This window comes from Mytilus trossulus, chromosome 10 (genome assembly GCF_036588685.1).
Source record: "Mytilus trossulus isolate FHL-02 chromosome 10, PNRI_Mtr1.1.1.hap1, whole genome shotgun sequence".
Taxonomy (NCBI): Eukaryota; Metazoa; Mollusca; class Bivalvia; order Mytilida; family Mytilidae; genus Mytilus; species Mytilus trossulus.
In genome coordinates, this window is record NC_086382.1 from 43,276,124 (window position 1) to 43,299,988 (window position 23,865).

The 23,865-nt window shown below is 31.0% G+C and overlaps 2 protein-coding genes across 3 annotated transcripts; one reads left to right on the forward strand and one right to left on the reverse strand.

Moving 5' to 3' along the window:
* The first annotated feature begins 9 nt into the window (after nucleotides 1–9).
* LOC134687404 (copine-3-like) lies at nucleotides 10–23,045 on the forward strand. 2 transcript variants are annotated; one of them, XM_063547666.1, is made up of 17 exons: nucleotides 10–195; nucleotides 6,527–6,824; nucleotides 7,425–7,504; nucleotides 8,072–8,184; nucleotides 9,080–9,204; nucleotides 10,179–10,273; nucleotides 12,151–12,234; nucleotides 13,430–13,495; nucleotides 13,994–14,095; nucleotides 14,471–14,549; nucleotides 15,187–15,243; nucleotides 16,612–16,782; nucleotides 17,927–18,079; nucleotides 19,408–19,518; nucleotides 20,147–20,275; nucleotides 21,887–22,085; nucleotides 22,762–23,045. In XM_063547666.1, the coding sequence occupies exons 2-17, from the start codon at nucleotides 6,630–6,632 to the stop codon at nucleotides 22,836–22,838; spliced, it is 1,836 nt and encodes a 611-aa protein (XP_063403736.1). In that variant the 5' UTR covers nucleotides 10–195; nucleotides 6,527–6,629; the 3' UTR covers nucleotides 22,839–23,045. The 2 variants fall into 2 exon arrangements, with proteins under 2 accessions (XP_063403736.1, XP_063403737.1); XM_063547667.1 differs by lacking the exon at nucleotides 10–195 and adding an exon at nucleotides 6,417–6,436.
* LOC134687405 (uncharacterized) lies at nucleotides 1,289–2,450 on the reverse strand. The gene has a single exon (XM_063547668.1). It carries the CDS (start codon nucleotides 2,393–2,395, stop codon nucleotides 1,724–1,726), a length of 672 nt encoding a protein of 223 aa, XP_063403738.1. The 5' UTR covers nucleotides 2,396–2,450; the 3' UTR covers nucleotides 1,289–1,723.
* Nucleotides 23,046–23,865: the final 820 nt, after the last annotated feature.

The window sequence follows — 23,865 nt, forward strand, 5'->3', positions numbered from 1 at the left end:
ACCTATATATTAAGTCCCCTCAGTACATGTTTTTACTTCGATAACTATTGTTAAATGTACTACGGATGACTTATATTTACATAAAAAGGATTTAAACGAGATTAATACTTTGACGGAGTTGTTTGCAAATATAAATAGTAACTCTTCCCAACAGTGCGATATGAATAAAGAATCTAGTTAACAATAAAATATAAGGTAAGATATTTTAATGTACAGAATATTTATATACCGGTATGATTTCTCGATATATCTGATTTAGTTTTGTTTTTTAATTAGAAACTTTTCTTCACGGTACTTTCTTTGTATTTCAAAAGTTTAATAAGTAGCGCATTTTTTAACACATTCTAAATTATTTTGGGTTTTCAGGGGGGTACTTTTGTGTATTTGTTTGGTGAAAGGGGTATTCCGACATACATTTATCAAATTTCACATAAATTTGAAACATATTTCAGAGAGGTTGTTGTTATCCCTAACCCCGCATAAAAAAATGGGTTATGAGTGCCAATGAGACAACTCTCCATCCAAGTCACAATCAGTAAAAAGTAAACCATTATAGATCAAAGTACATGTCCGCCTTCAATACGGAGCCTAATTGGCTCAGATCCTATAATTGTTAAACTTCTATGACACTACATGTATGTTGTGTGTTATGGTATTTGCAGTCGCTTGGAGATCTATGTTAAATTTATTCATAATTTATCTATAATGAACATGTAGTAATATAAGACGGGAAATAGATTTTATTTTCACTTGTCTGTCATAAAAGATATAAAGTAGACACGACAAGACAAGATATAGTATAGTATGTAAACAAATTGCTGGCTTTTATTCTCTTTGTGTTGTTGGGTTTAAATCTGTTTATTTCATGGTTTTATTCAAAGATATATAATCGTAAAAAATATGATTGACGAGTACGGTTCGAAAACCTTTAGCATTGAATATAAAATTAGTCCATTTTATAATTAATAACCACTGGGGCTGTCACAGAATCTAATTTGCTTTATGATATTTGTTTCCAATGAAAGAAGTTATTCGAACTTCAGATCTATTCTATGAAAATTAAGGAAAGGTTTTAAACATCTTCGCTAGACCAGGGTCACGATCCACTCCCCTCCTAGACCATTACCTTTGGGTAGCGAAAATGGGTTTTATTAAGCCTGAAACTTTAGACAGCATGATGTTATCTCTTATATGGTAATATGATCATGAGATAAATTAATAAGATCGGTACTGTAAATAGTCCTGAATAATTTTATTGTTCGTGATAAAGCAAGATCTAAAGGGTGTCTTATACTCAAGAATATTTATTGTATTTACTTGTTTACAAACTAATACATACAGTGTACATGTATCTCCAACAACTATGATTACATCTATTAACTTTCAGTAATACTGATATGCCATATAATATACTAAACATTTCATAATTTTTTTTTTTTTATAAAAACTAGTTAATATGGTACATTATCACAATGTTTAAATTAAAAAAAAAATTGACACAATAGAAAAGTCATATGAGATAAAGAAACAGTTATTTATTATATATACATCGAATACGTGTCAAATTCTGATAATGCTAAACACGAAAATATCAATGTGTCAACAAAGTTGATACTGTTGCACAAATGAATTATTTTTTATATTTTCAAAGAATTTTTTTCTTCAGATACACAACGTGTCTTTTGTATTTTTGCTTTGCAATTATACCTTTTTTCAGTCGACTTTATTTCCAGACTTCTTTATATCGAAGGGTTGACAATTCTGCAGTGTCTTTTTTCTTCTTTGGTAGAAAATCTTCAAGGCAGTCATCAATTATATCTTGCACTATTAAACATTCTTGATAAAATATCCTATGAGCTGACAGGAACTTTCTATAGTGGTTGTATAGGAACAACTTCTGGTTCATCTGTAGGCTTTCAATTCTTTGTACAACGACGTTATCTAGTTCGACGCTTTCTTTCTCTTTTTGTTTTAACATTTGATAGGCTTGTTCTTTTTCCCAAATAGGGGCTCTATCGCTTTCGTAAACCTGTTCGACATGTTCTCTGACATTTCTTAATTCTTTTTTAAGTTCTTTTCTTGCTTCCCTTGCTTCCAACACTAAATGAAAATGTTCACCAAACTTTTGGAACCCGTTGCCAAGTTTGGCAATATCTTCCTCTAGTAATGAATATAAATCTACGCTGTCCTTTAGGACGTTTTTAAAATGACCATATTTTGACCAGTCTGTTCCACATAGTTCCAATACTGTACCGTTAAATCCTTTTAAAGCTTTTTGCATGACTTTGACACTTTCCATACACGAAACAGTGGCATTACCTAACTGTTGAAATATTGAAACTTGTCTATAAAACTTTGGTATTAGTTCTTCTACTACATCTTCAATAGGTTCCATAATTATACCAGGCCATCGGTCACCACCGCAACCGTTACTAATAGAGATCAGCGACGTCACAATATACCGCTTACCGTAACTCCTTCAGAACCAATTGCACCTGGAACGTCACGTCAACACTGTGGAAAGAAAAAATAGTTTGTGATGTTATTTCACTTTACTTCTTCAATTGAATTATATACATTATTGATTATTTATCTTTAGATGAATGTCAGTGGCAAATATTTCAATATCGAATAAGCTATCAAAATCGATCTGCCTCAGTTTTTCTCTTTTGCAACGCTAGATTTTTTTAAGTTGCCCTTTATACTACAAGCTTAGTGGAGGAGGAAGAATCAGGAAATACTAATTTTAAAGTATATGATGCTACTCGACTGTGGTTAGGGATCCACGATCACCCGCATACTAGGCGAACACGTTATCACAAGACACATTTCTATAATATTGAACATGCTGAATATGGTATACAAATTTTCTATTGAACCATCGATCGTTCATTTTTTTTTTATTTATTTTATACAAAATGCATGAAGTCGTATCCTAAATGTTACAATCGAGTATGTCAGATAGCACATAAGTTTTGCTCTTTTACATGGATAGTACTTTTTTTAATTACAACTTACATAAACGTGACGCGTACTTAAGGCTTGACATTGTTTTAAATTCAAGCAAAACAGTTATGGCAATTTTAAAGCTGTTTCATAAATATTTTTGGTCATAGAAATCAAATCAATTTAAATGAAAATACATTCGTGTTGTATTATTTTCACTGTTGGTTGTGTTTGTTTTTCATTAAAGAAATAAATAGGTTAAAACTGATTATATCATTTATAACAGTTGAAGTATACATAAGTCGTTAAATGTTTATAATGTTGATACTGATCAAGCAGAGCGAATACAAAGATCTTCTCGTGAACCAAACACATTCAGTTATAGTATATAGATAATCTGTTTGGGATCTTGTAATTTATCGAAAAATCAAAACAAGATGTTATATTTATAAAAATACTGAAAGAATAGAGTGTATTGTATCAGATGTAGATAAGATATAAGTTTCTAGAACCCCTACCACAAATATTTATTGTGACATGATTTCTTATGACAGTAACGTAACTGCTTCAATCTGTAGTCTCGTGGAAGTACGCTCGCCTCAAGTGCAATATGCTATTGGTTCGATATCAACTTGGCCAAACTAACGATTGAAATTTAAATGATGTTTTGCCTCTAGCCGCACTGTAAACATTTCTACAAAAAATAAAAAGACAAGAATCTCTAATTGTGCATTCTGCCATTCAGACACATATCAACACTAGCCTCCAGAGGTACAGAATGAACTTATATAGACATTGTATTACGCTGTGCTTTGTTTTTCTTTAAAACTTGATTGGCAGGTAAATGTTATTTTGGACTTTTTCTCGATTACTGAAAAAAAAAGTTTTGTTCTGGAACTTTCATATCTGTTTTGTGTATAATTTATATGTTGTTGGTATATTCCTACCTAAAATCATTTTTTTAATACATCTGTTTCTTTCCGTACTGAGTAGTGTTAGTTTCTTTTCCCGGGCCATAACATGGACTGGAACAACATGCACAAAAAGTCGTGCATGAACAGTCTTACGATTTAATCAGTTCCATGCCTAGTTTATTAAAAATCTAAATTTGTGCGTACTCTTAATTTATGTCGAGCGAGTGCACTTTGCAATTTTGTCCTTCGCCGCAACACGACGCACGATTAAAGGGGTAGAGTAGAAATGAAAGGCCACAGTCTTGTAGGCACTCTGTTGCGTATAATGATTGCCAGATTTTTATCCAATTCATATCAAACTATTTATATGCATGTATATGGAAAATTGCATTGGAAGCGCTATCAAGCGTACTAAGTTTCTTGTTTTATTTTTATGAAAGTCATATCATAGGTACATGTATAATTACCAATTTTCAAAACGACTTCGAATATAATAGCTGCTATTTTCACAAGAGTTATGGGCCTTGTAAATGTATATTCTATGGACAATGGTTTTCAAGGTACAAAATGTAAACCTCACTTAAAATACAAAGTTGAAATAGTAAAGAGCATGTACACACACAAAAAAACCACAAACACATAAAATTGTATAAGAAAAAAAAAGGGTGCTTGTGATTATTTCAGAACGTTTCTGCGTAGCAAAGCTAGCTTGGTAGATGATTACAGTGTCAGCATATTTTCCTTCTAATACACATTCCCCGTAAAATATATGGATATGATGCTTATATGGACAGAATTTAACCTACATACAATGTGTAAGACACATTTGTATATATAAACTATTAGAAATATTTAGCTATATTTTCAATATTATGATAGATTGACCCCGTAGGCCACAGTTTATTATTTCTTTGTATCCAAACGCACAATATCCTGATATCCTGAAATTCAAATATAATAAATATAATTCAAACCTACAGATAATATTATAATTCAACGTGACAAAACAAAAATTCTGTTATTTAAAGTTTTAAACAACACCATAACAATAGCATAAACATCGATCATTAAGCTGCTTCACAAATATTGTTGGTCATATGTTTATCAAACTGGGACTTACTCGTCTAAGTGACAAAAACCAAGTTTGTCTTTTCATAGCGTTATGATGAACCCAAATTGTATTTTTATAACATTATGATGAATTTCAATAAAGATTTACTCTTTACTTATAGAATTTAAAACGTACCAAATCAATTTAAAGGTAAAAACTTAAAAAAGGTGGACATAAAATATTTTATTATTTATATACTCGGATCTTAATTATTATTTATGTATGTATTTTTGTAAGCTTGTTTAATTTTAATTTTTATTGTAAATTACGTATGCTTTTTTAATTCTATTTTCAATTATTTTTCATATTAACAATATTCGTTTCCTTTTATTGGAGATTCTATATCTTATCGGTGGTTCTCGGCAAAATACACAGCCTTTAAGAATACCATTGAAACTTTACAATTTAGATTACATATCAGTTAGCATTAGTCTGCTTCCCCCACCCCCTCCCCCGTCTTTTACTTAGCTGTATACAGTACTAGGATATGCATTCCTGATTACAATTCAAAACAACTGCTTTTGGTATCATGATGGATAACAAGTACAATTATGACGAAAAAAAGAAATCGAGAAAAATACACGTTAAATCATATAGTTTCGGTATATTTTACGGTCAATTTTAGTTAAAAGAGTGACAAATGATTGTATGCCGTTCCATTTGTCATTGCAACACAATGGAATTCGCAATCATGTAAAGAGGACTTTGATCTATGTCCCCTGTTGCTGTGTTGCATTTGTAGAACAAATAGTCGGTAATAAGATGTGCAGTAGTACATTATAAAATCAATTTCGGACAATAAGAACTGTAGTGCCCAACTAGAAGATAATTCCCATGCCACTCAATCATCAAACATACAGACACTTAAGTTCGCTTGTTTACAAATCATTCATTAACGATAATTGTTCGGTAATTAAGAAATCAGCGTGGTTTCAATCGGACATGAAGATTAATGATGAAGTCATCAAAAATAGATTTCCTAAATTTCATCTTAATATTATTATTGTATTCGGCATTCGTTGTACACACTAGTACTCATATTGCGAGCAATTCGAACATTGTCAATATAATATAGTTAGGTAGGTTCTAAAAAGAATGAACAAAGGAAAATTTGGACTAACTCTAACTTACGGAAAAAACTCGCTAGGAGTAAAACAGTCTGAAGTAATTTACTCATTGTGTCTTTAGTTTGCAATCTTTGTGCTAACAGAAGTACCGCACGTATATTTTTAATATCTGGACAGTTCACGACAGTTCATGTAGTTATATCACAAGAAAATTTATCGCATTCTTCTATTGTTAAAGATTATAGGTAATTGATTTTGAGATTTAAACTGAAAAGATGTAGTAATACCAGTAATTTAATTATTTGTTCAATATCGCATATTTCTACATTACGTATTTATAAACCTTGAAAGTTTACATAGATATGATACTTGAAACTATAGACATACATGTTATACAGGTATCGTGAATAATTAAATACATCAAGTCATACATTTGTTAAATAATTGTACCACGACTCTACAATTACATATATGTACATATTTTTCAGAACAAGACTTGAAAGATCCCGGATGGCATGTGACTTGAGTTTTAGAGTTTAAAAAATGTTATTAGAAATACATTTATAGTGGAATTATCTATGTTTAGTTACTATGACATCGGAAATAGATCCTGCATTATTAGCCCTTTCTGGATCTAAGATTGAAATTTTAATCAGTTGTAATAATCTTGCTGACTTGGATGAATTCACTAAGACTGATCCAATGTGTGTTATGTCCATAAAACAATTCGGACAGTGGAAGGAATATGGAAGAACAGAGGCAATACGGAATACACTGAATCCTAGAGTAAGTAAGAGACAAATACAATTATATAGTTTGTGTTATTCTGTATACCATAAGCATATACATACATATTTAAATTTTAAAAAAGCAGACAGAAACTGGCCATGATTTCAGTTTATTTTTCGAATTATCTACTCACACTTCAACATAGAGCGCAACAAAAAGAAGAATGTCCCAAAGTATCTAATTAAGTTTGGCTTTATTAAACTGCAGTAGCTAATTGACACTAACAATAAGAACGATATCATGGTTTTTTTTCTTTTTTGCATTGTATGATATTGTATTGATTTCGTTATTTTGCAGAAAACTTTTAGATACAGTCTACTGTCAAAGGTTCTGCTTTAGGCGTTGATGATTTTGTCAATTAAATCCTCATAGGCTTTTAAAACTTGGATATGAGCCTTTTTTTTTGGACAGAGAGATAACAAAATTTAGAGAATACTCATATTACATTTTTATGTATTTTAATAGAGAATGGATTTAGTTTTTTGCTTATGGACTGATGTTGACTTTGAGGCATTATTAGCTTTGACATTTTTTTTTTCTTCATCGGATGATATTTCATGAAAAGGTGTACAAATAATTGCATTGTTTATTTTTTAGTTTGTCAGTTCCTTCATCGTCAATTTAGAACCATCAATTACACAGCATTTGAAATTTTCTCTATATGACATTGACAGTCGGTATGTATTATAAATGAAATTGGTGAAATATTGTCCACTGATTTTTCTAAATATCTCTAATGCAGATATTAATGCGGCTTCACACAGTGCCAGTTTTGGCTCCCGTTTGAGATCAGACAGTGATAAGACACGAAAATTGATAAAAGTCGTATTACTTTTCTCCATGATCTGGAATGTCCTATCATTGTCTGGGCGCATTCATATACATTCGGAACAGATTCCTGTAAATTTGGACAACCGGGATCATGCATCGAGTTGATTTAATCGGCAGCGTGAACCTAACTTTATCGGAATTCTTCATCAGACTTAAGACAAATTAAATCGGAAATGGTCCTGTTAAGGACGGCAGTAAAAATCGTGAATGTGTGACCCAAGCTTTACCAATTTAAAAATTTCACCAATAAAAAAAAATGGGATGAACGCAATATATACATGATTTATACATATATAACTAATTTTACATCATTTAGAAATAAAACTTTCGATGTTATCTAGTTGCATTATTATAACTTAAAGATTTATCTATATTTGTAATAAATTGAATAATCTATTATTTTGATATTTCAGTTCACAAGAACTCAAACATCACGACTTTGTTGGCTTTACGGATATGACCCTCGACAAATTGTTAAACTATCCAAAAACTGTCTGCACAACGAGTAAAAACCTCAGAACTGCAGGTAATGTTGAAATACGTCTAATGCAATATTTTATTTTAGGACGTTGGCTTCATGTACAGGATTTACATTTCCTGACCGTATATTGACTTGTTTGTGACGTTAAAAATGTTTCCTTAACGTTTAATCTATGACGTCACGAAAAAGATTATATCGGTATTTTAACGTCGTACTCTTAAAAAAATCCATAATCATTGATTTTTACCTGCATATATGGGATTAAAGAAATAGAGAATAATAAGGAAAGAAAAGAATATACAGATAAAAATTATCAAAAGAAAAAATAAAGGAGATTTTGAGAAAAGAAGAATAATTTGACAAAACATAGTGAGAAACAAAAAGCCAATATGTAAATAAAAATATTCTATTCTATTCTATATAATAGTTATCAAAGGTACCAGGATTATAATTTAATACGCCAGACGCGCGTTTCGTCTACATAAGACTCATCAGTGACGCTCAGATCAAAACAGTTAAAAAGCCAAACAAATACAAAATTGAAGAGCATTGAGGACCCAAAAATTCCAAAATGTTGTGCCAAATACGTCTAAGGTAATCTACTCCTGGGCGTAAGAAAATCCTTAGTTTTTTTATATATAAAAATATATTCAAAATTCTGAAACCAAGACCTCTATCATGTAAACCGCCATATACAATTTAGATGCAATTTTACATTTGTCAGTTCGGGAACATTTAAAGTGGACTATGCAGTATGGACCATGATCATTATACTTTAGGCCGTACGGTGACGTATGGTTGGTCATTTCTATGTCATTTGGTGTGTTGTGGAGAGTTGTCTCATTGACAATCATGACACATCTTCTTTATATATATATATATATATATTTAGCCCGTAATCGGGTGTGAAAATGGTTTTGTTTTCATTTATCTTTTTCAGGCGACTCGCGTCCTCGAGGGATGATCAACATAACAACCGAAATATTAAAAGACTCTAGAAACAAAGTTAGCATTCATGCTCAGGGACATAAACTTGATAAGAAGGGACTATTTTCTATGAATAAGGTACACCTATATATGACGCTGACTTTATTTTCGGACTTGTTCGTAATAATCACATTCTACTTTAAACTGTCCTGATATGCATGAAACATTTACCACTTGACGTTAAACATCTGTCTTTAGAGAAGATAACGCTCGGATTCCGATTTCAAATAAAAAACAAACCTTATATAATACAAAAAGTACAAATATGATTGTCCCGAAAGTGACCTTCCGCATTATACGTATTACCGAGTTTATACTAACATGAGCAACAGGACGGGTGCCACATGTGGATCAGGATCTGAGTATCTCTAGATCACCTGATACATGTACATGTAAAATCATGTATCACCCCAGGATTTTATTAGGTTCGTGTTACTCAGTTATTAGTTTTCTATGTTGTGCTTTGTGTACTTTCGTTTGTCAGTAGGTTTTTTAAGCATTGCGTTGTCAGTTTTTTTCAAGCATTGCGTTGTCAGTTTTTTAAGCATTGCGTTGTCAGTTTTTTTAAGCATTGCGTTGTCAGTTTTTTTAAGCATTGCGTTGTCAGTTTTTTTTAAGCATTGCGTTGTCAGTTTTTTTAAGCATTGCGTTGTCAGTTTTTTTTAAGCATTGCGTTGTCAGTTTTTTTTAGCATTGCGTTGTCAGTTTTTTTAAGCATTGCGTTGTCAGTTTCTTTTTAGCATTGCGTTGTCAGTTTGTTTTAAGCATTGCGTTGTCAGTTTTTTTTAAGCATTGCGTTGTCAGTTTGTTTTAAGCATTGCGTTGTCAGTTTTTTTAAGTATTGCGTTGTCCGTTTTTTTCGACTTGAGTTTGAAGGTCCCTATGGTATATTTCGCCTCATGATGTCTTTTATCTATTACATGAGTATATAGTATTCGCTAGTTCGTAAACCAGGTTAATTTAAGATAAGTAGAATATCAGGATAATTCTAATATATAATCAATAGGTGTTTATAAAAAATTATAACAAGCCAAGAATGTTTTTTTTTGTAGCCAGACGTTTATCTTGAAATATCACGGAGTATAGAAAATATAGTTTACCTTCCAGTTTACCGATCAGAAATTGTTTACAAGTCTACTAATCCTAGGTAAGAAAATTAAAAAAATTGTACCAAATTAATGGAAAGTAATTATACACTTTCGAAAATCAGGCAACTGTTACGGACTATTCGAATATCATCAATTGTATAAATTGGCTAATTTCGTAACAATTTACCAAAATTTTGTAATGAAAGGTTTACTTTACTTATATCTGAACAAGGAATGTTTAAAATTATCTTAATTTTAAAGCAGATCTGACATAATATCATATTTTTTATTCCTTTTTTTTTTACAGAAACAAAATTTCACTCCCTTTACAAATACAAGTACATTGTAAACGTATTTAAATTATGTCTATATTTATAAAAACCTCAGTTTTACTGTTGTGGATTATCCATAATTGAACACGGTGATTTCAATATGTCAAAAATACGTATTTTTTGTCGGTTTCTTTGCGTACAAATTTCATGTCATTCATTCATTCATTTCTGATTTGGCATAGGCATTTTTTTATGGTGAAATTGTGGATTATACCTGGTTTATAGCTATCTAAACCTCTCGCTTATATGACAATCGCCGAAAATTCCACCATATTGACAACGATGTGTGAACAACACATACAAACTTAAAAGGTACAAATGTCAAAATATGGGTACACATGTACACACGTTTCTGATATAAAATACAGTAATATGTACTGCATTCTGAATTTAAACTCGGTATTTTGGTGTTGTGTTTAATTTAAGTTGCTTTCGAAGACGAATATCCAGGTTCAATTCCATCAATTGCACTGATGTTGATTTACTGCGGTCAAATGAATTTACAGAGAATATAAAGATCTTAATTTCAGTTAAAACGCATGCGCACTATGCCTGTGTGGTAGAATCATTTCATTATAAGTAGAAGTTAAATATTTCGTTTTAGATAAAATCTGTCACATGTTTATTACTTTGAATAACATTTTTTATAGCTAAAGGAAACCTTTTGAGGATATCCATTTGTATTATGTATGATCTTTGACCCAGGATAAGCGAATTAAAGATCCATCTAAATTCTCACAGTACAAGTAATGTGCCTTTTATGAAGTTCTTATTGTGTTAAGTTACTATCGTCTGTAATGGGATGTAAAGATAAAAAATCAATAAACTTTACTTATAACTTAAAGCGTCTTTAGTAAAATTTAATATAAATAATGTGTCTTTTAAATTATAGATTTACAAATGGTTATATCTTATTTTGTGTTGTCATGATTTGAACGATAAATTTTGTTACTTATTCACCTTTAAACCTGACGTGTGATAGCTCCGGCTGATTGGGTACATGGAATGCACATTCCAAGGGGAAATTATTCACTTTTTACATGATAAATGTTTCTACATATTCTTTCATCATTAAGAGATCTAGATTCAGGATTTTTTCAGGGTTAGAAATATAACAACAAAACAACGTCTAGGAAACTCAGCATGGAAAATTAAAGACTGACCAACTCGTACGGAACCCTACATAAACAAAGGGCAATCTAATGTGCTCCGAAATAGTAACATGCTAATTACTGTACAACAAGTAAACTATTGCATACCATAACAGTACATTGCCTGGCTACATTTGTTAAATAATTAATTGCAATGAAATGAGGAGATTCTGAAATGAAGCTTTATGTTGTGATATACTTATCACGTAAAATGAAAAACAAATGGTATCGTGACGGTTTATGTTCACTTTTATTTTTGTTTACTATAGCCTAGGTAACTAAAGATTCAGTTATGTATGGTGTATATAAATCTGTAATAAAAACATTTAAAGGGCTTTACGAATGCATTGTATTTACCTGTAAAATTATTTGTCAATCATTATGGTTCGTTTTATTTCTTGCAATGATATAAAATGATAGATTATTTATATTTTATTTTGATTGTTTTTGCAGGTGGAGACCGTTTGAAATTTCACTCCAAAAATTGTGCAATACAGAATGGGATCGCAATATTGAGTTCTCATGTTGGCATTATAGGTATGGTAACAAACATATACATTGTCCCAAGTCAGGAGCCTCTGGCCTTTGTTAGTCTTGTATGATTTTATATTTTAGTTTATTGTGTATAATTCGGAGTTTAGTATGACGTCCATTATCACTGTACTAGTATACATTTTTTTAAGGGGCCAGCTGAAGGACGCCTCCGGGTGCGAGAGTTTCTAGCTACATTGAAGACCCATTTTTGGTGGGTTCGGCTGTTGTCTGCTCTATGTTCGGGTTGTTGTCGCTTTGACATATTTCCCATTTCTTTTCTCAATTTTACATTGTATATAATTATTTCTGAACTGGAAAAGAAACTCACCAAAACATATATGTTTCCTGTTTTTTCCCCTTCTTTTTGATATGGACGCAAAGGAAAAAAATATTGTTTAGATTTAAAAATAATTTGACAACCTAGTTTTAAATTCTCAATAACATAAAATTGTACTCACAGGTTTAATAACAAATTCAAATTCTTGGAGAGACCCATTAAAGTTGACAAAACAGAAAAATAAAACTTATTTTTAGTCACTTTTCCTCATGAAACCAACAAATACTGCGAACAATGTGAAACCTCTAACTTCTGATTTTCGGGCTGGAAAACTCTTGTGCTTTTTCTTGGTACAATAAAAATTATAAAATGTTAACACATGTGTCTTGTTGTTTTTTGTGTTGTTAATAATTAAAAAAGTAATAGTTTAGAATATAGTAAAGAACATTTGAAGGGAAATTGATTCATTCATCAATTACCGTTCGTTTAACATTCGGTGTCCATATTCCAAACACTTGTTCAATTGTAACGAGATTTCGTGGGCATCTTCTAGTATATTTAAACAGATTCGTCTCAAAAATGCATTAGCACGTATATAACTTCTGCGACACATAGACAGACATATGTAGAGAAAAGTGCATCATCCATTTTTTTTTTAAATTTTGTATCAAGGTAAAGTCGGTACATATTCAAACTTTAAAACCTGTCAGAAACAACATTTTTATTGCAATAATGGTTAAAAATTAACACTTCTTTTAACCTTAAATACAAACAATCTCGAATAAGTGCATAGTTATAAGACCTATTACCTATTTTACTTTTTAAAAAGCAAACACGATAAGATTATCTGGAAAAGGGATACATCATATTCCTTGGAGTATTTCTTGTTAAATGCTTTTATGGTTTTTGTTTTGTTTTCAGCGGTTCCAACTATCATTTGATAGGAAGAAAAATTACCTCACTTAGAGATATGAACAATCAACCTATGTAAGTTGTTACTGTAGATATATTTACTAGAATTATCGGCTATGAAAGGCTGAACCAATAGCCATATTTTGTATTATAATACCGTTTTTTAAATTGGAAGTGTTCTTGCTTCAAGTGAGGAACTTCATCAGATGTTTTAAAACACTTTATAAGTGTTTATGTTTTGTTTATTATATAGAAAAGAACGTTTGTTTTCCTGTTTGAATTGTTTTACACTGGTCATTTTCTGCTCATAAGGCTTTATAGCATGCTGTTCTGGAAAGCAAATTCTCTGTGTTGAAGACTGTTCTTTGACCTAAACTTATTTACTCTTTTCACTTTGTGACTTGAATCGAGAGTTGTAACATTGACCCAATCTTCCTATTTCTATTTATCGTGTTGTATAATATTGGTTGTCTTTTAATTTTTATTTTTTTTATAAAATTTGTTTCTGATTTTCATATTCAACATTAAGAAATACATTGAAATACGTAGATTGATTGTTCTTTATAATTACAGGAATGGTCATTACAAGGAGGTACCATTATCTAGTCCAAAAAAGGAGAAATCGGGTAAAAAGAAACCAACCTATACTGGTTCCTTACGTTTTTATCAATTCAGGTATTTTCAATAGAAAAAGACAAACATATAGAATACCAGCTATCTGAACGATGCATGATATTTTCAGTACCCATACAATCATACTGTGATTTTTTTACAGTTAATATTATTCTGGAAACCACCCCATATAAACATAGATCATTATGATAATAAGTACTATATATTTTGATCAAAAGTGATAATCATGAAATGCTATCAACCTTTTGTTCATAAAAATCCTCCAAATGAAATGTAAATCGCATTGGCCAGTCAATCTACATGTACTATCAATTTTGTGTAAGGAAACACCAATCAATTATAATATCTGATATCATTGATTGACACTTCGAACATAGTGATGTCATATGTTTGACGATGTATTTTTTATTTTCACAGGGTGGATTTACATTATACGTTACTAGATTTTATACGTGGTGGATTGGAGCTCAATTTAGTAATAGCTGTTGATTTTACTGTAAGTTTGATATCTGTTTCCAATCTGTTTACAAATAGATTTGTATATGAAAAAAATAATAAAGTTGGTTAACCATCATTTACACAACAACATAAATACACTAAAATATTTATTTAAATTCCCCCCCCCCCCCCCCCCCCAGTATTAAAACTTAAAATAGCATGTGATTTTTTCCTTTTCACGTATACGGTATTACTCTCACATAAACTTACTTAAGTTTTATATTGACCTCTGCAGGTATTCGAACTGATCAGATTCAGACTCTTTTGGAAAATAACTTGCAAGCGAGTACTGTAATAGTATGCCGGACATAACGACATTTGACCAGAAGATTGTCGGATATGCAGATGGGTAAAAACTTAGCAATATTGGTCTGAAAAAAACGCTATTTACCAATACAAGTTAAACAGATTCGATTGGTTGATAAACAACCACATGTTACTGCATGGATTGCTTTCCCGCTTTAAATCGATGTACACAATTTGAACATCGATTGACTACATGTAATGTCGCCTTATTTATAATCTTTGATCCATTTGGAAAGTAGAACATTCGGTAAAAAAATTTAATTCTATCACACGGTCATTAAAGGAAATGTTGATTTGTAATTTCATATCTTTTCTTTTATATTGTATAGGCCTCAAATGGTAATATAGACGAGGAGTTATCGCTTCATAATATATCGGATATACGGGTATGTAAGTACGCTTTGTTTCCTTCTTTCTAATACATTCTTTGATCATGTATTCCTTTTTTTTTATTTGAGACTTTCTTTTGATTTTTTTTCTATAATAACACAACAAAATAGCATAATTATATGTAATATTGGTTCATTAGGGTAATGATTTTTTTGTTGAAAATTGTATGATACAGTATAGAACTGCCTGTGTTCTAAAAAAAATGCAGTACATCCGTAAATCCTCGATCAATTAATCAATCTTCCACCAAACAAAAAGTAGTAAAATGAAGTATATGGTCAAAGCAAAGACTGTTGTTTTATCATTCTCCTGACTGCTACCTTGTGAAAAAAAACAAGCTAAAAATCTTATCCCAGATGTTGGTTATGTTCGGCGTAGTGTTGTGAACTTAAGTCATATTTAAATAATAAAATTATACACGATTTCGTCCAGATATGTATGAAAAATTTATTTGCGCCAGAAGCGCTTGTCGTCTACAAAAGACTCACCAGTGAAGTGCGAATAAAACAGGGGTAGGGTGTGAAAGGCCAAATAAAGAACGAAGTTGTAGAGCATTGAGAACAAAAGGTCCTAAAAGTGTTGCCAAATACAGCTAAGGTAATCTATAATTCCAGAGGTAGAAAAGCCTGAGTACTTGAAAAATTTAGAATTTTGTAAAAGAGGGACGAAAGACGCCAAAGGGACAGTTCATTTATTATCATGACCATATCAATGACAATTCAGTTCAACACAGATGTGCTGACTACTGGGATGGTGATACCCTCATGGAATAATCACCCAACCAGCAGTCGCATCGACCCTGTGGTTGTAAACAAACTCATCATGGATACCATGATTGAATTTTTGTTTTTGCGTTTTAAGACGTTCCTTTCTACAAAAGACTCACAAAGGACACTCGAATCAAAAAAGGATTAAAATCATATTTAAACATGTGTTATATCTAAAAAAAATACGCAAACATGACGAACTACTCTATTCTTCTTATCATACATTTATGACAAGACAAAGTTCTAAATTTTTATATAATTGTGCGAACTCCAATTGACATATAAGTGAGACGACGTGTGTACTTGATATACACATCTCTCGTATAATTTCAGCTGCGTAGAATCAAAACTGAGGAAGACTACATGTAGTATATAAATACATCACATATCATATGGTTTCCTCAAAGTTTAGATTAAGATTCGGGGTAAAGCAAACAAAATCATGTATATACTATACATGAAATGTGTAGTGTCAAAGTTGCATTACTTACGTCCAAGATTGATAGAACATAAATTTGTGAATTGATGAGTTTTATTTGGACATTTGATTGATCAAGATTCCCGCATTTAATTGTTTAATTTAATATTTTCCTTCAGGACAATCAATATTTAGATGCAATAGAAACAATCGGTTCTTTAATCACTCAGTACAACCATGACAGACAAGTAACAGCATTTGGGTTTGGTGCTAAATGGACAAACAGGGATCTTCCATACTGTTTTCCTTTGACAGGAGATCAAAATAGATACACAGTTAAGGGAATCAAGGTAAAACAAATATTTTTATTATTTTAAAAGACATTTAGTGTATGAACCTTAATGTTGTATTATATAGCGTTTTCAGTTTTTAGCTCTAGGGAACAAATCACCAAAAACTAAATGCATATAAATTCGTAAGCCAGACGCGTGTACAAACCAACAGTGACGCTCGAAAACAAATCAAAGGTCAAATAAAGTACAAGCATAATGAAGTTAACAAAAATAATTGGAAGCAAAACAACTTCTAATAAAGTGAGGTTGATTTGCAGTGAAACGTGTGCTGATAAATATAGCTATATGCAACACTAGTTTACCAATGTTCAAATCTCGTTGTTATCCATTCGTTTGATGTGTTTGGACTTTTGACTTTGCCTTTTGATTTTTGGTTTTCCTTTTTGAATTTTCCTCGGAGTTCAGTATTTTTGTGTTTTTACTTTATAATCAATTAGGAAAATATGAGGTAACTTCAGGTATCATTTCAAGAATTTCAACTGTGTTTATTTTGTCTTGCATTTATTTTTTCACAATGTTATAAAGGTAACTATCTTTTTTTACGTCAAATTTTGACTTCATATATTGTACAACCTATATTCAATTCACCGAGAATCAATTTCAAAGTGAATCATTTATAACTTGAAATTTTATAGAAGTAAGCAAATTTTCTAACGTCAGACACTCGAATCAATGATTGTGTTTGTAGATAGTTTTTGTGTTGTGTTAAATTGTCCCTTTTTAAAATTGTTACACGATGATGACTGCTGTACCCATATCTTGACTATTTTATTTATTATGTCTGTTTAGTTCATGAATCATTGTAAATATAACGGAATTTGATGAGACTGTCATCAAAGTGAGAGGTTTCGCGCTTTAAAATCAGGTTTTATCCACAATGTTCTACATTTGAAAATGCCTGTACCAAGTCAGGAATATGACAGTTCTTGTCCATTCGTTTTTTATGTGTTTTGTCATTTGATTTAGCCATGTGATTATGGACTTTCCGATTAGATTTTCATCTGAGTTCAGTATTTTTGTGATTTTACTGTTTTCATTTCAATGAAAGCGTCGTTAAACACAACAACTATATATTTATCTAAATGTTTGAAATGAAAATTAGCCTACACCTTTCTATAATTTATATTTACATGTATTACAGGCAGTAACAGAATCATACGAAACTGCAGTATGTAATCTCAAATTTGGTGGACCTACTCATGTCGCACATGTCATTGAGAGGGCAGCGAATATAGCAGAGAGGGAAAATATATCACAGAATAAACAAGTGTATACTGTACTGCTGATCATTACGGTAGGTAATTAACCGAAATGCATTGTATGGTTATATTTACATGATGTTACAATATCCGAACCAATGTATCAATCAGTTGATAGTTCATTACCACCAATCTTCATTCAATTTAACTTCTAAAGCGAAGAAAACTTAAATTTTGTCGATCCCCTACTTTAATGTTATGTAAAGTTCTAATTTTGTGGTAAATTAGCGGAATAACAGTTAAACATACAAAGACAGTCAACAAAGTCAACAATGGACATTCAACAATTACACAGCATTAACTGTTAAAATGAATTGCAAATAACATGATTTAATTGCATTGAAGATAAGTGTTTCTCTTTGTTCTTTCTTACAATACTATACAACTATATTTTTTTTAAATCGTTGTATAAATGAATAAAAAATAGTTAAAAAATGCAACATTTATATGCATACAATGAAGCGATCCAAAAAATGCCACCGTCATCGTCGACGACAATATTGTTCAATCAGTTGTTAAAGATAATTTAATTTATACAGCAAAAGCCCTGTCAAACCTTAATCGAACTTAATGATATGTGAACAGAAGTTATCTTATAACAAAAGTTCACAGTATTAGTATTCAAAGCAAAAGTTAAAAAAGATAGAATGTTATTGTTAGTCTTACGTTTAATTTTCGAACTTATCCAGTGCAGTTATTTCGGTATTGTTTAGACAATTTGCTTGTAGTCAGCCAAAATCTTTCATTTAACGTTCAGACTATTCAATAGTTGTTATTTTCACAAACACTTCAACCTCGTACGTTTTTGTATTGAATTCTATGAAAACCTACTGAACAGAACTGAATTAACTGTACTAAATTCACTAAAAGACTGAAAAAATTATTCTGAAGATTTTTCAGCTGTTATTAGGCTTACTGTTTCAGAATGAAATTCGTTTACTATCGAGACCAGCATATTCTTTTGTTTTATAGAATATCTAATGTGACACATATTCTTTCTTAAAACTGATTTCATAAAAAAAAAATACTTCTGAATTTTAGAAAGAATTTACTGTTTGCAAACTTTCAAATATTTTTGTTAGATTTCAATGAAAATGGGAAAAAAATTAGTAACAAATTTAGGCAGTAGTTTACCGTCGTTTGAAATCTAATAAATGGAATAAAAAGATACAAATCAGGATAGAAAATAAAAACTGAAATTCCATGAATTCTAAAAAGAAGCGATACCGGGTGTGTTGACAGGTTAGGTGTCTCTTTCTGTGCATCAAACACCCGTCATGCAAATCAATACCTATACGAATGATAAAAAGGTATAGTTTTCACAAAAGATAAAGTAAACTATTGTCTGTTTTTTTCCTTATAGGATGGCGTTATAAATGACTTGGACCGAACCATACGTCGAGTGGTGTCTGTTAGTCATCTTCCATTATCCATCGTTATCATCGGTGTCGGACCTGCAGATTTTTCATTAATGGTAATAATGCAATAGATATTAATTGAAAAAAATACTGCTTCATTATAAGTAAGGACAACAATAAATATCATCATCTATGGAACAGCGAAAGATATATAATTAATAAAACAACAACACACAAATAACCATTGTATTTGAAATCAAACCAAAAGCTTTGGATTTCCTTTTGGTTTGTTTGCAATCAAAGAATTGATTTTTTAAGCGTTCATATGTGGGTATACTTGATTCTGTTTGTTTCTCTATTCAATTTAATCGATTGTAATATGTTAATATCACAAATGCCAGTAAAACAAGGACACAACTATATTTCTGAGGCATTTGATATCATCCCAAGATAGACGTGGAGGCTATATTTTCTTTTCGTATACATCTTACCTTATTTTTGTGTATGTCTGTTTTGCAGTTTGTCATCCCGTTTCTAGTCCATGTATTCAATTTTTATATTTTTATATTTGTTACCCCTGTGATTTAGTTATCTTGAAAATCTTGAAGTGCTAAACTGTTATTTTGAAGACTTGTTTTTATTATATAAAGTTTCAAAATGCCTTAAAAGATTGACAAAGTGTATCAAAAATATTAAAAGGCTTTAAAACAACCATGTTAATGTATTATACTTTCTTTATTTTAGGGGCAATTTAATTCTGATCGAGAAGTCAAATTGAAAAATGACAAAACAAAGGAAGAAGCACTTCGACGTAACACATATTTTGCAGCATTTAAAAAAGACAATATGAATACAAGTGCTAATATTTCTGCAGTAAGTAATTAATGAATTTTTATTGAATCAAGAAGTGCTACCCTCGTTTTTACTTTATATCCTGCTTTACAAAACACGCAAGAGATCCACAAGTCTAAGGGTCAACCCAAATATAATTGAAGCAGTAAACTACGGGTTTACAATTTATGATATAGAAGACTTCACACTGAATTGGAACCCAATGTTTTGAATTATGCTGTCCAATGCTATTCAACCTGATTGCCTTGGGTTTCCGAAAGATTTTACTCAAACACCAATCATAGCAAAGTATGATGTCGAAACTGTAAGTCAATGGACACTGTATGCCAATGTTCAAAATTCCTGAATATGATTTTTATATTCTAATGAAGATATAAAAAAAATCGTAGTCATATCATGGAATTGGATTATATAAAGGTCCAGGTATACATGAAATACTGACGTTTCAAATGACTTTGCCTCGATCTCCTGAAAATGTGCTTTAATCACAGTAAACATGTTCGTTTCAATTAAATACTTAATAGTTTTTAGTACATTAAATGTACAAGGCATATCCTGATACACCTATTAACACATTGCATAAAAAGTGTTGGTTTGTGTTTTGAAACAACAGATGTGTTATCAATATTATGCAGGAGTAGATCAGACAATTTGATTCAATGTTCTTCCATACAGATCCCATATATCCTAATGAAATTTGATTGAACTGCACATTACGATGCGTTGACAGTTTATAGCTATGATATTATAAAAGGGTTTACGAAAAAGATATGTGTTTTAGAGTACCCCTTTGTAAAGACAATCTGCATTCTCAATACATTTTGTTTTAGCGATAAGATTTAATTTCTATTGTATTTGCTGTTAATAACACATTATCAAACTGTCTTGTAGAATATCATGAAGGTAAAAAAAACACATATAAGCTTTCATAAATGCAATATAAGATGGGCTTTTCTCTTTATTAAATATCAAATGCACTTACTAACATGCATGCAAAAACCAAGTTTAAGGAAAATGATAAACTTCAAGATATATATCTTCAATGCGCATGTACGGGATCCATCATTGAAAAAATACATCCAGATTCTAGTTGAAGATGAAGTAGTGATATAATTTTGTCAATTATTAAATGTTACTAAAAACATATCCTTGTCTTACTGCCTACAATATATTCATAGCAAACTTAGATTTATTTAATACAAACATTCACTTATATATAAGCTTTTATAATTGTAATATAAGATGCTTTTTCAGTTTTTGAGTTGTTGATAATATGTATTCGTGAGACGAATGTCAATATTGATATTAATTGACCGTTATGCTTTATCATATATACTGTATTTATTGTAAGATATTTTGTACTCAGTAAGCAGATTTATTTTTTATGGAAAAAATCAGCTTTAAAGTCATGGCTGATTAGGTTTATACCGTATTAAACAGTTTTTCTCCTTCTTTTAGTGGATTGTTGGGTCTAAAACACATGAAAACATAAAAAAAAACATTAATCAAGATCTAGACCTTTACGTTTTCAAAATAGTATCAGTAGCGTAAGTTTTAATATCCTGCGAAACGGATTAGATTCTTAGTAAGATTAGAGTTATCTCGCTTACTTCAATATCTTTACTGTTTTAGGCTAGAGAATCGTTTGCAGCTCTTTCAATGCAGATTTTAGAATACATGAAAATAAATAGTATCCATCCAAACAAGGCCAAATTACTACGCAATGAAAAAGAATGGTTTGATCCTGACAACGAGATAGATGACATGGAAGTATCTTCAAAACTTATAAAAGTGACTTCATCGGCCTCATTATCAGGATTGTCCCATAACGGTAAGTATTTTACACTCACTGCATATACCGTTTGGTTATTTTCAGTATGTTGTATTTTCTTGATATGCACCGTTTAACGTACGGTAAACCAAATACTTCATCAAAACAACAATAGCCGATCAACGAACGTTTCTGCAATTCTTTTGGTCTGAATATTCACCTACCATAATATAAGGCTGACAGACTATCAGCTAATTGCTCGCAATGGTTTTAATTTGTGTTATTTAAAAATGTTTCTCTTTTACTTTGAAGAAAGCTGTTTCGAATTAAACTATGTAATACTGAATTAATACAGAAAGACCTGTAAATTGTCATTTGAGCTGTACAAATTTGTTTGGAACCATACATTTGTCAGTCATTTTCTAGTCCGTTCGTCACTGATTAGAATCTTTGCTAGGGGAAATTTTGACATTTGGTATGTACTGTAACTTCATGTTGTGCGGAACATTGCATGCAATTTTAGAAAACCCGCTTGACGATGCTTTGAATATCCTCTGAGGTCTAGATAATATTTATTAAAGAAAAGTCTCATTTATGCACAATATAGCTGTAAGTCATTTATTTTTTGCCATATGCTCAAAACGACTCGCCGGATATTTCAATGTGTTGAACTAAGTCTTAGAATAATCAAACCTTATCTCAAACATTTTCTGTGATCTCTGAATTTCTTTTGCAGGTCCTTCATGTCCAACATGTGGTGCACAAATTGAACCAGGATCGAATCTTTACTCAGACATTGACAACTGTTCATAACAAAAACCATTTGTTTAATAATAACAAGTGATAATACTTTTTACATTGTATATATTTTTCTGAGCATATGGATAATCAACATGGTAGTCTCTATAAGTATGTTTTAATACTATGATACCCTAACTCTAGTCAGATTTAATATGGTTGTGTGCGTACTATTTTTAAGAGAGAGAGAGAGAGAGAGAGAGAGAGAGAGAGAGAGAGAGAGAGAGAGAGAGAGAGAGAGATTTCTTTGCAAATGTCAAAAGTCAAAATGAGAACCAACCTTACAGTTTTTTTATTATAATAATATATTTTATCCGTGCAATTCCTTTAAATTTCAATTTGTTAAGTTTTTCAATTGTAATTTCTGCATTAACAAACATTTATCTATGTATAAATCAGAACAGGCATTAGTTAATACAAGTATTTTCTAGATTTGATTTGTTCGTGTTATAATGTTTGTCTTTCATATATATGATATAGAAAAATAATAAAAACTGTCTTGATATATAAAGATAACGTTCAAAATGTATACTTCCATTGTGGTGAGTGTTCTGCCTTTTCTTGTAGTATTTGTTGGTTGTTGTTTTTTTTTTTGTCTTTTCGTTGTTTTTTGTTGTTGCAATAGCATTGGCTTGTTTTTTTTAAATATGATCAGTTCAAGTCTCCGTTAATTACGTATGGCTTATCATTTAGTGTTTAGTTTTAAACAATGTATTTATATGCACGGATCGATTGGTTGATTGATTCTTGGTATTCAACGACACATTCCGCACTCTAAGTTTTATCATGACGAACAGTTTTCATTGATTGAGAAACTCAAAATACTCAGAGCAAACAACGACTTTCGAAAGAAGGAAAACTTACAATTGTAGTAAAATAAAATTTTGATCGAATGCACATTGCCACGAGCGCTTTAATAAAACATAACCTCAGTGTTGACAAACTACTGTTGAGGAAAAGTAGAATCACAAAAATACTGAACTCCGAGTAAAATTCAAAACGGAAAGATCGACCCTTAATCAAATGTCCAAATTAAAAGCTC

Coding starts and splice junctions, on each gene's coding strand:
- LOC134687404 (XM_063547666.1), top strand. CDS start 6,630: ATGACATCGGAAATAGATCCTGCATTATTAGCCCTTTCTGGATCTAAG. Junction 6,825..7,424: donor GGAATACACTGAATCCTAGA/GTAAGTAAGAGA, acceptor TTTATTTTTTAG/TTTGTCAGTTCCTTCATCGT. Junction 18,080..19,407: donor CTGTACTGCTGATCATTACG/GTAGGTAATTAA, acceptor TTTTCCTTATAG/GATGGCGTTATAAATGACTT.
- LOC134687405 (XM_063547668.1), bottom strand. CDS start 2,395: ATGGAACCTATTGAAGATGTAGTAGAAGAACTAATACCAAAGTTTTAT.